This window comes from Syngnathoides biaculeatus, chromosome 3 (assembly GCF_019802595.1).
Source record: "Syngnathoides biaculeatus isolate LvHL_M chromosome 3, ASM1980259v1, whole genome shotgun sequence".
Lineage (NCBI taxonomy): Eukaryota > Metazoa > Chordata > Actinopteri > Syngnathiformes > Syngnathidae > Syngnathoides > Syngnathoides biaculeatus.
In genome coordinates, this window is record NC_084642.1 from 39,199,724 (window position 1) to 39,214,355 (window position 14,632).

The 14,632-nt window shown below is 41.6% G+C and overlaps 1 protein-coding gene across 4 annotated transcripts in view; it reads right to left on the reverse strand.

Annotated features, from left to right (window-relative positions):
- ppip5k1a (diphosphoinositol pentakisphosphate kinase 1a) overlaps positions 1–14,632 on the reverse strand; it is a 182,785-nt gene that overhangs the window by 76,090 nt on the left and 92,063 nt on the right. For all 4 annotated transcript variants that reach the window (XM_061815774.1, XM_061815773.1, XM_061815772.1 and 1 more), the window contains exons 14-15: positions 4,789–4,874; positions 4,543–4,668 (exon numbers count right to left, since the gene is read on the reverse strand). In XM_061815774.1, coding sequence (XP_061671758.1) covers positions 4,543–4,668; positions 4,789–4,874 — 212 coding nt within the window. The remainder of the gene's footprint in view (positions 1–4,542; positions 4,669–4,788; positions 4,875–14,632) is intronic.

Genomic DNA, 14,632 nt, shown 5'->3' on the forward strand with positions numbered 1-14,632 from the left:
GCTGCAAATAAATATTTGAACACATGAAAAAAAAACAATGTTAATATTTGGTACTGTAGCCTTTGTTTACAGAGGTCAAACGTTTTCTGTAGTCGTTCACCACGTTTGCACACACTGCAGGAGGGATTTTGGCCCACTCCTCCACACAGATCTTCTCTACATCAGACAGGTTTCTGGGCTGTCGCTGAAAAAAACGGAGTTTCAGCTCCCTCCAAAGATTTTCTATGGGGTTTAGGTCTGGAGACTGGCTAGGCCACGCCAGAACCTTGATATGCTTCTTATGGAGCCACTCCTTGGTTTTCCTGGCTAATGGCTCCGGGTCATTGTCATGTTGAAAGACCCAGCCACGACAGAGGTTGTTCCCCAAAATCTCACAATACATGGCCGCGGTCATCCTCTCCTTAATATGGTGCATTCGTCCTGTCCCATGTGCAGAAAAACACCCCCAAAGCATGATGCTACCATCCCCATCCTTCACAGTAGGGATGGTGTTCTTTGGATGGAACTCATCATTCGTCTTCCTCCAAACACGGTTAGTGGAATTATGACCAAAAAATTCAATTTTGGTCTCATCAGACCACAAAACATTCTCCCATGACTCCTCTGTATCATCCAAATGGTCATTGGCAAACTTAAGATGGGCCTTAAAATATTCTGGTTTAAGCAAGGGAACCTTCTGTGCCATGCATGATTTCAAACCATGACGTCTTAGTGTATTACCAACAGTCACCTTGGAAACGGTGGTCCCAACTCTTTTCAGGTCATTGACCAAGTCCTGTCGTGTAGTCCTGGGCTGATTCCTCACCTTTCTAAGGATCATTGAGACCCCACGAGGTGATAACTTGCATGGTGCTTCACTTTGATTGAGAATGACCGTCATGTTTAGCTTCTTCCATGTTCTCATAATTGCTCCAACAGTGGACCAAGCTGCTTGACAATTTCTCTGTAGCCCTTTCCAGCCGTGTGGAATTGTACAATCTTGTCTCTGGTGTCTTTGGACAGCTCTTTGGTCTTGGCCATGTTACAAATTTGAGTCTTACTAATTGCATGGGGTGGACAGGTGTCTTTATGCAGACAGGTGCATAAAATTCAGGATAACACATGGAGTGGAGGTGGACTTTTAAAGGCGGACTAATAGGTTTTTGAGGGTCAGAATTCTAGCTGATAGACAGGTGTTCAAATACTTATTTGCAGCTATAATCACACAAATAAATTGTTGAAAAAAATCATATATTGTGATTTCTGGATTTTTATTTTCAGATTATCTCACTCACAGTGGACATGCACCTGCGATGAAAATTTCAAACCCCTCCATGATTTCTTAGTGGGAGTTCAAATCCTTATTTTCTTCACTGTAAGAAATTTCTTGGAAGATGTAATACATTTTTTGAATTTACTTATTCTATCTTGAAAAACAGTCCTACTTTTATTTCGTAAATTACAAAACAGACAGTTGTGCTCATATGTTTGATTACACAGGCAGAATTTTAAAATGGATATTATTCTTTAAATAAAACAGGAAGACCAAGATAAACACTTTTTTTTTCCTTTATCATTAAAAAAAAAGTTACTGATTGTCTTTGGTTAGTCATCAATCATTAAAAAAAAAAAAAAAAAACCTTCAAAAGTTCTGCCAGGGTTTGGAAACTTATGAGCACAACATTCATATCATATTGGAATGCAAGTGTATGGAGCACCTTTTTTATTATGACTAGCTGGCTGTCGCATATAAGAATGAAAGTGTGCACCTTTGTCATAACCTCTAAGTGATGGTGGCAGTTTGGAATAAAAGTTTACAGCTTGTTCATAACCACTGGATGGGAGCATACATTTATAAAATGGGAACGTCACCCCCCCCCCCCATTTGCCCCTATAGGTAGTAACACTAGCTGACACTAGTGACGTTTGACTTTTTTGGGGATGGAGAGGGGGAAGAGCATCAAACAAGAAATTATGGTATGTTTTTATGATTATTAAAATGAAAACTGGTATGCCGTTTCCAAAATTGCAGTTAGTTCTTTTCCAGCATGTTAGGTTTTTTTCTCTCCACATCTTACCCTAAAGATGAGCAAAATTCCACTGATTACCTGTTCTAAGACTTGGCAGATAATTTCGACTGGACTTTATCTACAGTTTTGTGGCAATTTGTGCAGTTGAAATTGAGACGTGTGTGCAACTCCCAATGGGTCATTGCTATAAATATCTGCAAACAGAAGCGTATCATCGTAGGAATTGAGAATTTCTGCCATATCCTTTGTAAAACACAATGCTAAATAAACATTGCAGTCATGCCTGTTTCTTTAATATTTAATTGTATATTAATATTTGAGTTTTGAGTACAGTACTTTTCAGATCTTTTTAAGAAAATTGAGTATCTACAGTTAAAATCCTTGACTAGATAATATAGAAAAAAAAAAAAAAAAATCAGACCAATTTTGGATTCCGTACCCCAAAATTAGTTAAAAACAGCAATAAGACTTAACTCAAACAAAATTGTGTTGCCCAGTGTTGTGATTCAGTTACTGGTTTGGTTTGTGACGTCACAAGTTGGGGGAAATGTGTATCAACATCATTGTTTCCAAAGTAAAAGAAGAAATGAATGAAAATGTTTTATTTTGATGAAACAGGATTATCAGCCTACTTTCAAGAAGGATGAAGAAGAAGTCAGAGGATTTGGAAAATTCCAAGTTAAACAATGCCTCTAAAAAAATACAGTGCCCTCCATAATTATTGGTACCACTGGTTAAGATTTGTTAAAAGCCTTAAAATAAATTCTGTGTTTATTGCAGAGGAATACTTTTACACTGAAAATTTTAGGAAAATGTAACCTTCAACTCAGAGGAATTGTAAGAAAATAAAAAAATCCCTGACTAAAAAAACAATTATTTTTCAATAAATCACCTGTTCCACAATTATTGGCACCCTTACCAATTCCCCCAAAAATATACTTGAAGCATTTCTGTCATTTATACAGTAGTTTACAATGTTTACCTGAGTATATAGGAACATTTAATTAGTAATTCATCACTTCCTGTTTCCCTGGGGTATAAGTATGACGTGACACAGATGCCATTTCTCTTATTCACTCTTAAACATGGGAAAGACAAAGGAACACAGCATACAAGTGAGGCAGATGTGCGTCGACCTTCACAGGTCAGGCAGAGGCCACAAGAAGATTGCCACTCAACTGCAGCTGCCCATATCCACTGTGAGAGGAATAATTAAGAAGTTAAAAAAACTGGAACAGTGGTAAACAAGCCTGGACGAGGACCCAAGTTTATTTTGCCACCACGCACAGTGAGGAGGATGGTAAGAGAAATCAAAAGATCGCCAAAGCTCACTGTTACAGAATTACAACAAAGGGTAGCATCCTGGGGTCACAAAGTCTCCAAATCAACCATCAGGCGCTGTCTACACACCAACAAACTGTTTTGGAGGCATGCACGGAGAAAACCTTTTCTCACTCACAATCATAAACGCTGGAGTTCGCCAAGCGGTATTGGGGCTTCAACTGGGACTGTGTGCTTTGGTCAGATGAGACCAAGATTGAGCTTTTTGGCAACAAACACTCTTAAGTGGGTCTGGCGTGCCACGAAAGATGCGCATGCTGAAAAACACCTCATACCCACTGTAAAGTATCAGGGATGCTGTGGGGCTGTTTCGCTTCCAAAGGCCCTGGGAACCTTGTTAGGGTGCATGGTATCATGAATGCTTTGAAATACCAGGACATTTTAAATCAAAACCTGTTGCCCTCTGCCCGAAAGGTGAAGATTGTTTGTCACTGGGTCTTTCAGCAAGACAATGACCATAAACATATGGCCAAATCTACACAGAAATGGTTCAGCAGACACAATATCAAGCTCCTCCCATTGCCATCTCAGTCCCCAGACCTCAACCCCAATGAAAACCTGTGGGGTGAGCTGAAGAGGAGAGGTCAGAGGAGAGGACCCATGTCTCTGGATAATTTAGAAAGATTCTGCAAAGAGGAATGGCCGAATATCCCTCTTTCTGTGTTTTCATATCTTGTGAAACATTAGAGGAGAAGATTAGGTGCTGTTTTGTTGGCAAAAGGGGCTTGTACAAAGTATTAAGACCAGGGGTGCTAACAATTGTGACACACATTATTTGATGTCAAATAATTATTTCTATATGTGGGATTTTTTTCCCCACTGATTATATGCACTTGTATTGAAGGTTGGATTTTTCTCTTTTTTCCATTAAGGTCCCATATTATTTAGAAAAAAATTATTAGAAGATAAAAAACACATCTTAACCAGGGGTGCCAATAATTATAGAGGGCACTGTAACCAATTAACAAAATAGTCAATTAATGTAATAATCGATTGGTTTTCAATTAATAGTTAAATTGCGACATCTACTGCTTATGCAATGCTGCATTTGCGAATGCACTCTAGATTTGCATGTTTTCTTTGCAACTACTTGATTTAGTTAAAAAAAATTAAAAGAGCAGTTTTAGTCTGTTTAAGCAAAATCAAGTTACTGTTTCAAATAAAGTACAAAAAAGACTGCTTTGTATTCCACCTTGTCCTCCAGGGTACATGCAGCGGAAGGCCCTTCCAAGTTCCTCAGCTTGTACCCTGCCAGCAGGTGTAAGCTCCCCTCCCCACTTCAGTACTAGCAGTAGAGATGGACCTTCTTTTCGTGTGTCTGTCAGAAAACAAAAACAACAACAACAACAACAACAAAAATCAGTACTTTTTTCCTAGGATGGGTTTTAGTTTGACTTGGTCATATTTGTTTTTTTTTTTTTTAAAGTTTTGTACATGCCTTCTTCTTCACTCGAGGTTTTGGGCTGTCCATAGGGCAAGTATGTCAGCTGCACTTTCCTGTTGATTCCCGAAAAGTGTCCATACCTTTATTTGTAGAAAAATATGATCTTTACTCATGTAAGTAAATGAGTACAACAAGGTTGTCTTGCAAATATAGTAGATATAAGTCATTTAAACACCCCTGTCAAATTGCTAGTTTTATGTCATGTTTTTACACATAAATGTAATAATTTCCAAACCTTTCCATTCTTTATTTAACTTATAATTTGTACAACCCAACCAAAAACAGCAAGTTTTTCAAAAATAAGAAGGAGGATAGTGGAGAGAGAAGGGGACTGCTGAGATAATGTGATTGCACAAGTGTGCAGCCTCTATGAACTGGGGATGTGGCTGCATTAAGAAATAACGATGACCAGGGAGGCGTCTGGGAGGGATCTGGATCAGACGCCCAAGCCACCTCAACGAAATAATATTTGAACTCATGTTAAATGGGAGTCAAAACAAGCCAGCTACCATTTAAAGTGACACTGATTAAAAAATGTCAGATATTTTAGTGGTCTTTTCCTGACATTTCTGATGTCACAAAACCTTCTGGCGTCAGTTGGAAAGATGACGAGTGACATCATCTTTCTAAGCCTGACAATGACTTCAATCATACCGTACTTCCATGTCAACAGAAGAATGGCATCTATCTGTGGAAATATCTAAAAAGGGCTGTACCTAGGAAATGCCCTTGCAAGGTAACAAATTTGGACGTTTTTTTTTTGGGCTCAGAAAAGTGGACAAATATTGTGCCCTACTAATATACACTGACTACCCAAAGACACTTCGTGCAACAAAGCTATTAGTGTGAGAGTGTGAATATTTATGCAACCAGGTTATTGTATTTTTATTTATTACTTTTGTTTTTTTCCAATTGGCTTTATAGATATAGGTTAAGAAAAGGGTTTTGAAATCATTCATTTATTCATCTTATTTTGTGTTACATGAAAACCTGGCCACGGTTAGGCCTACCCAAAACATGGATGGTAGGTTTATTGAAGACTTAAATTGCACCAAGGTATGGATGTGTGCTGGAATGGTTGTTTGTTATTATGTGCCCTGCGAGTGGCTAGCCCAGTTCACAGGATGTACCCTGCCACTCCCCCAAAGATAGCTGGAATAGGCTCCAGCTTCTCGTGACCCCTGTGAGGTACGGAAAATTGGTGTGTAGACTTTTGAGAGCTGCTGTAATTTCGATTTTGAGTTTTCATTTCAATTGCCTGTACAAAAATATGGAAAATTACAAACAGAAGAAAACCAAGCTTTCTCCGGTTACTTTTTCATTCCTGGCGGTCAAGGAATCCCTGTTTCCAATGTGGACAAACCGGAGTCATCAGAAAATCCAGGAGGACGAGAAGGGCAAATGTGACAGGCCATGATTGCCGTGGATGCCCATCAAGACGTTTAAACTGCAGGAATGTCCAATGAATTTTTGTTGTGTGCCACATCGTTGTGCCAGTTTTCCTCAGAGGGCTACTATGACTGTGAAACCATAATTATACATTTAATAAATTTAATGTTCATGTTTTTTGTTGGTGACATAAAATTAGTATCTAACATTTATTGAGCAAAATTAGGTCTCCCTCTATGTCAGCCCTGGCATGGTAGCTTTCAATCAACTCAGATAGCATAAGAAATGTGTACACAAGGTCCCCAACGAAGTTTCATCATTAGAAAGAATTTAAGAGAACCTGAGAAACATGACTGAAAGGGCAGGAGACATACTGGTATCTGTGGTAAACCGTGGCCCCAACCAAAGTGCAGTTTTGAGCTTCTACGTTGCATCAACCACGTCCCCACACCGACAGTTACGAATAATGTGATAGACTGTGAGAAAACATGGGGGTTCGTCAACTGCAAAATTTTACAATTCACGGCAGAGATAGTGCCTTTACCTGCAAATCAATATAGCAACGCAGCTCCAGAGCACAATGGCGCCTCTCCCATATTAATCAGTGTTCTTTTTAAATTTCATTAAAAATTACAGAAATTGTTTTCTTGCTTCCAGTGATAGCCTCTTAAAGGTTTCATCTAGGGCAGTATGATTTTTTTCCCCTTTCAAAACCATTTTGTTGGACGAGGAAAAAAAAGCAATACTCGAATGTCTTTTTTTTTTTTTTTAAATCTAAACATTTTTTTTATGATTACATTTGTCAGTTTAAAATTATGTCAGTGATCACTGTTGGCTTTTCATTTTCTAATGATTCTTTTCCCTGTATAGCCAAGCAAGTACTATTTAAAAGCCCGTTATCTACAATGCTAGTACAAAAAAACAATGTAAAATATTTCAAGCGTTTTCAATAACTTAAACCAATTGGCGTAGCTGTTGACAAGTCTGGCATATAAATAGTGGTATTTCTAAAGGTTTAAGTTTAAACATAATGGCCTAGGCCTGTCATGATCATTTTTCTGAGAAGACATTTTCCCAAACGCCATAAACAAAGCTTTTTTTTAATGCTTCTGAAATTATGAGGCAGCACAGTGGGGCAGCTGTAAAGCATTGGCCTCAGAGCTCTGAGGACCAAGGTTCAATGCCGGCCCCGCAAGGACTACTGCAGAGGATATGAGTTCTGGAATCAAAAATCTGCCGTTTTGAAGTCTATGTGAATGTACAGTGAAAAAAACAAGTATTTCAACACCTTGCTATTCTGAAAGTTCTTCCACTAAGAAATCATGGAGTTTTCTGAAATTTTCATCGTAGGTGCATGTCTACTGTGAGAGAGAATCTAAAAAGAAAAATCCAGAAATCACAATGTATGATTTAAGGGTTTATTTGTGTGATACAGCAGCAAATAGGAATTTGAACACCTGTCTATCAGCTAGAATTCTGTACCTCAAAGACCTGTCAGTCCACCTTTAAAAGTCCACCTCCACTCCATGTATTATCCTGAATCAGATGCACCTGTCTGAGGTCGTTAGATGCATAAAGACACCTGTCCACCCCATACAATCAGTAAGTCTCAAATTTCTAACATGGCCAAGACCAAAGACCTGTCCAAAGACACAAGAGACAAAAATGTACAACTCCACACGACTGGAAAGGGCTACGGAGAAATTGCCAAGCAGCTTGGTGAAAAAAAGTCCACTGTTGGAGCAATCATTACAAAATGGAAGAAGCTAAACATGATGGTCAATCTCAATCGGAGTGGAGCCCCAAGATATCACATTGTGGGGTCTTAATCATATTTCTTGCACTGAACATGGTTTTAATTTCACTTTTTTTAAAGTGAAAATATTTTGTTGTCATTCTTGATTTTATCCGACGCACCGTAGCTCAATGGTTAGAGCACTGGTTTGGTAAACCAGGGGTTGTGGGTTTGTATCCCACTTGGGCCTCCACTCCCTGAGAAGGGTTGCGTCAGGAAGGGTATTTGGCGTAAAAATTGTGCCAAACATATATTCTGAGATGACACGCTGTGGCGACCCCGAAAGGGACAAGCCGAAAGAAACACATTCTTGTTTTTATCCCATTTTAAATGTTGTATCTCTTTGTTTTCAAATACTTTTAATCACGTAAAGCACATTGAGTTACGTTTTGAATGAAATCCGTTATACAAATAAATTTGTTTTGCTTTGCTCACAAAGGATGGCACAGAGCTGTGCTGTGGGAGCAAGATGGGATGTACATGATGCAATGCAGGAGGCACCGGAACTGGACCAAGTCATCAATGATGAGTTCCACAACGATGCACCAAAGGTAACTACTATGGATCTGTTTCGGATTGGAGATGAGTCAGATGCTTCTTTTGAAGCCTTGGCCAAAGATGTGTAATGTAATGGATAAACTGCATTATGCACAACATTTAATGCAAAAAAGTTCAAGTTAAACAGTGTTAGTTTATTTATTTAAGATTGTAATACGCATTATCAAAAGTATTAATAAAATGTTATTGAGCATTTATTTTAGTTGGTTGAGGGAATTTGTTCTGACAATTACAGGGACTAGGACAAGGGTGTCCTGTGGCCTGTCCCGAGATATACTGTATATCATAGCTACATCAGCACATGCACAAAGATTATTATTAATGATTGTTTTACACAACTTTTTTTTTAAACACTACAAGTACAAACAATAAAAGTACAAAAGTACAGCAAGATAGAAATATAGATAATTCCTAATATTTTGAGCACATGTGTAGCAGCAAATTGGTGGTGCGCATTGTACACTGGTGAAAGGGTTTTCCTGATTTTTTTAGGTCAACTTTGGGGGTGCCCATTAGACTTCAGGACGCATTATACATGCACAATTACGGTAAATGTGTAACAAAAGACATTGAATATCATTTTGAAATGTAACTGTATACCTTTTTTACCACCCTATCTACCAGTGCACGATTATACCATGTGATTTTAATCCACCCATCCATCATTCCATCCATCTTCTACCGCTTCTCTGGGGTTGGGTTGCAGGGACAGCAGCTTTAGCAGGGATACCCAGACTTCCCTTTCCCCAGCTACTTCTTCTAGCTCTTCCGGAGGGATCCCATGGCGTATCCATGCCAGCCGAGAGACATAGTCTCTCCAACATGTCCTGTGGTGTCCCCGGGGTCATTTTCCGGTGGGACATGCCCAAAACCCCTCACCAGGGAGGCGTTTGGGAGGGATCTGAATCAGATGCCCTAGCCACCTCATCTGGCTCCTCTGAGCTTTTCCCGGATGACCAAGCTTCTCACCTTATCTTTAAGGGACAGCCCGGACACCCTGCAGAGGAAACTCATTTTGGCCGCTTGTATCCAGAATCTTGTTCTTTCGGTTATGACCCACATCTTGTGAATATAGGGTAGGAACGTAGATTGACTGGTAAATTGAGAGCTTTGCCTTTCGACTTACCTCCTTCTTCACCACAACGGACCGATACAAAGTCCGCATCACTGCAGATGCTACACCAATCTGCCTGTGGATCACCCGCGCCATTCTTCCCTCACTCGTGAACAAGACCCCAACATACTGGGAGTTCTGGGTTTAAGACAGTCTCGACCTAAGTCGTTTCGACTTTACGACACCCCTGTCTTGTCTGCCATGATAGCCCCAGCACCATAGTGTTTCTGCTTAGCTAATGCATATTGCTTATCTGTCTTTGTACGCTGGAAATTTATTTGTCCTTTTCGCCCACCTTTTTACATATTATGGCCAAAAAGAAGAAAGCTGTTTTTTTTGTTTGTTTTTTTCAGCAATGCTGGTCCAGACGAAGAAAAGCAGACTGTGGAAACGTCATCATCATGAAAAAAAAGGAAGAAAAAATGGAGCAAGGATTATGATCGACGGACATGACGGACATTAAGACTTGGGTTTCAGTCGGATAACTGTGGCGATTATTATTAAGAACAAAGCCTGTATTTTAACGCACATGAAGGGTTTCACCACAATGAGGGATACAGTGATCACGGGGCAACTTTTTTATGATAAAAAAAAAAGACCCAACGTTCTTCGATTGTTGCTGAGATGGATGGATTACGTTATGGATCGAGGATCTGAATCAACGTAGGCTTAATATTAGCCTCATGTTCATTAAGGGAAAAGGCATGGCGTATTTTCCCAACTTTGAAAGAGCAGAAAGGAGAGGATGCTGAGGAGGAATTTACCGTGAGCAACGACTAGCAGGTTCACTTGCTTTCTTAGCAAGAGTTTAGGGTAGATTTGCTTCATTCTTTGTCATCCACTTCTCACAGTAATGGTGATTTATTTATGTATTTTAGTTTTTTATATGAAGTACCAAGACCCATCCATTTCTGAGCTGTTTATGCTCATGAGGGTCTCGGGAATGCTGAAGCCATTCCCAGTGGTCATCGTAAATTTTGACTTTAACGGTGAAATCCAACTTAAATCTCTGTTGTAGACTCCCCTGTACTTGAACCCCTCCTGAGAACCATGGTCTCAGATTTGGAGGTGCTAAGTCTCATCCCAGCCACTTCACAGTTGGGTGCAAACTGCTGCGGTGTGCATTGGAGATCATATCTTAATGAAGCCAATAGAACCACATCATCTGCAAAGACCAGAGACACAATAATGACGCCCACCAAACCTCTACGCCTTCGCTGTGCCTAGAAATTTCATCCATAAAAGTTATGAACAAAATCGGTGACAAAGGGCAGCTTTGGTGGTGTCCAATCACTAGAAACGAGTCCGACTGATTGCCGGCAATGCAGACCAAACTCTGACACCGGTCGGACAGGGACCGAACAGCCCATATCAGCGAAGAATCCCCCACAGGACTCCCTGAGAGTCACAATCGAACGCCTTCGCCAAGCCAACAAAACATATGTAGACTGGTTGGCCGAGCTCCCATGCACCCTGGACCATCCATAAAAAGATTTAGGTTTCTGGTAACCTGACCGTCCGTAAATATTCAAAAGCAAATACTTTTTTTCAAAAGCATTTTTTTTTTTTTTTTAACACATGAAGGGACTTAAGTCTGGACAAGGAAAGTAACTGTGTGTGTGTGTGTGTCAACAACAACACGAGACAGTTTTGAATGTTCAGTCATGCTTGTATTGTGTCACCGCTCTGCACATAACGGTGCGCTTCCGCATACGCTGCTGGAACAACCCATTGAGCAGGGGGTGGGCACTACCATTCCTAACCGTAACCCAGGTCCTGTCTCAAATATTAGCCAATCAAGAAGTGATTTTCTCGCCGTCTGACTCATGCTATCATGGGGGAGGGCATGTCGTTTGCTTTCTCACTTATTTTAAACAGCGAACACATTGTATTCAGTCGAGAAAGGTGAGCCCTTCTTTAAAACTGCAGGATGCATTCAAACAAATTGCCCCGGAAGAATTTGGAGATGACATAAAATGAGATAAAAGCACTGCGACTGGGGCAAACGCACGGTGGCATCCAATACGAATGTTCTCATGATTTTGAGACATTATTACAGTACGATCCGCATCTTAGGGTAGTGATTTTTCATTTGAGGAAAAAAACCACTGAAGGGCCCAAAATGGATGCATTTATCACTTTGACGGCAGCTGCCAACAAAAAGTCAAGACCTTTCCTTCCCGTTAAAAAAAAAATTGGTGATCTCGGAAACCACCTTTTTAACGAAGTCCTGGAAGACATCGACTGAGCCAGCGCATCATTCCCAAGTTCAGTGTCCAAAGAAGAAGCTATGTATGTTATCCAGGTTTGCACATCAGTGATTTTAACTCATTATTGGGAAGTTCAAAATATGAAGAAATAACTATTTATTTAATTTATTAATATATAGCTAAAAGGTAAGCTACATCAACACAGTGACTATATTTATTGGTAGCATATGGGCCAAAATATTAGCAGAATATCATGGAATTGACCTTTGGACCGACCAACTCTTTTTTTTTTTTTTCTCCACTCTTGTTACCAGAAACCAAAATATTTTTTTATGGATGGCCCTACTACGGCACCCCTATTGCTCCTTCTGAATCTGCTATTTGACTTCACGATGAACCCTCCTCTCCAGCACTCCTGAATAGACCTTGCCAGGGAGGCTGAGGAGTGTGACCCCCTTGTAGTTGGAACATGGGAACCACCACCCCAGTCTGCCAATCCAAGGGGAACAGTGCCCGATGTCCACACAAGGCCTGTCAACCAGGACAGCGCCACAACATCCATAGCCTTGAGAAACTCTGGGCAAATATCATCCACCTGGAGCCTTGCTACTGAGGAGCTTTTTAACCAACTCAGTAACCTCAACCCCAGAGATAGAAGATACTCTGCTTCCTCATGGGAAGGCGTGTCGGTGGAAATGAGGAGGTTTTCAAGTATTCTCCCAACCGACTCACAATGTCCCGAGTCGAGGTCAGCCATCCTCAATATACACTGTTGACAGTGCACTGGTTCCCCCTCTTGAGAAGTCAGACAGTGGACCAGAATTTTCTCAAAGCAGTCTTGAAATCATTTTCTATGGCCCCACCAAACTCCTCTCACACCTGGGTTTTTGCCTCAGCGACTACCGAAGCTGCATTCCGCTTGGCCAGCTGGTACCTATTAGCTGCCTTGAGAGTCCCCAGAAATGACCGCTAGGACTCCTCCTTCAGCCTGACTGAATCCCTCATTGTTGGTGTCCAACAAAATGTTCGGGGGTTGCCGCCACGACAGGCACCGACCACCTTAAGGCCACCCATCGTCCACTTCAACTCGATGTTCCCAGTCTCTCCCGGAATATGGGATAAGTTCTTTCGGAGGTGGGAGTTGAAATTCCTTATTACAGGGGAATCTACCAGCTGGTCCCAGCAGACCCTCACAATAGGTTTGGCACTGCCACGTAGGACCGGGATCTTCCCCCACCATTGGAGCCAATTCACCACTAGGTGATGATCAGTTGACAGCTCTGCCCCTCTCGTCACTTGAGTGTCTAAGATATGCGGCCGCAAGTCCGATGACAGGACCACCAAGTCGATCATCCAACTGCAACCTACGGGGTCCTGGTGTCAATTGCACATGCAGACACCCTTATGCCTGAACATGGTGTTCGTTATTGACAATCCATGATGAGGACAGTAGTCTAGTAAGAGAACATCACTCGGGTTCTGATCGGGACGCCCGTTCTTCCCAATCACACCCTTCCAGATCTCACTGTCATTGCCCACGTCGGCATTGAAGTGCCCAGTAGAATGATGGAGTCCTCAAAGAAAGCGCTCTCCAGCACTTCCTCTCAGCACTTCAAAAAGGGTGGTTACTCTGAACTGCTGTTGGTGCATAGGGACAAACAACAGTCAGGACCAATCCCCCCACCCAAAGGCCAAGGGAGACTACCTTCTCATAAACCCCAACGAACAAGTGCCTAGCCAGGAGGTAATAAGTATACCTACACTTGTTTGGTGCCTCTCACCATGGGCAACTCCAGAGTGGAACACTCTCAAGAGGACTGGTACCAGAGACTAAGCGGTGCATAGAGTCAAGTCCGACTATATCTAGTCAGAACTTCTCGACTTCACGCACAAGTTCGGGCTTCTTCCCTGCTAGAGAGGTGACATTCCATGTCCTGAGAGCTAGTTTCTGTACCCGGGGATTGGATCACCATGGTACCCACCTTTGGCTATCGCCCAGCCTACATTATACCCGACCCCGATGGCCTCCCTCACACGTGGTGAGCCCATGGGAAGTAGGACCCATATTACCCTTTTGGGCTGTAACCTACTGAGCCCCATGGGTGCAGGTCCGGCCAACAGGGCCTCACCGTCAAGCCCCACTTCCAGGCCTGGCTCCAGAGGGGGGCCCAGTCACCCACGTCTGGGCAAGGGAAACCTGAATCCACTATTCTTATTCGTCATGGGGGTTTATGGAGATACTGTTTGTCTGGTCCCTCACTTAGGACCTGTTTGACATGGGTGACCCTACCAGGGGCATGAAGCCCCAGACAACTTAGCTCCTAGGATCATCAGGACACACAAACTTCTCAACCACGATAAGGTGACGGCTCAATGACGTCTTTTTAATCTATACCTAAATATAATGCACTCTCGTGAGTTTTTGAAAATATGTTTGAAAATTATACGTGAGAAATTATTGTACTAATAAAATAAGAACATTGTGTATGAGTGAGAGACTTGGCAAAAAGATATGACTGTTCCACGTCAATCATACTGTAATGCCCTCGGAAAAAGAACAAATAAGGAAAAGGAGTCACCACTGGGTTGTGGTTGATTTTTATTCAACACGTCGGGAGCACACACCGAACTCTCAACCAACAAGCTGCTGCTTGGCCACAGTCACTCTCCCACCAAGTCTACCTTACACTGCCCCCCCTCCTACACTCTTCTGGCAAAGTTCTGACAAGGAGAAATAGGAGGAAGTAATCTCTAACACAGAGATAAAGGAAG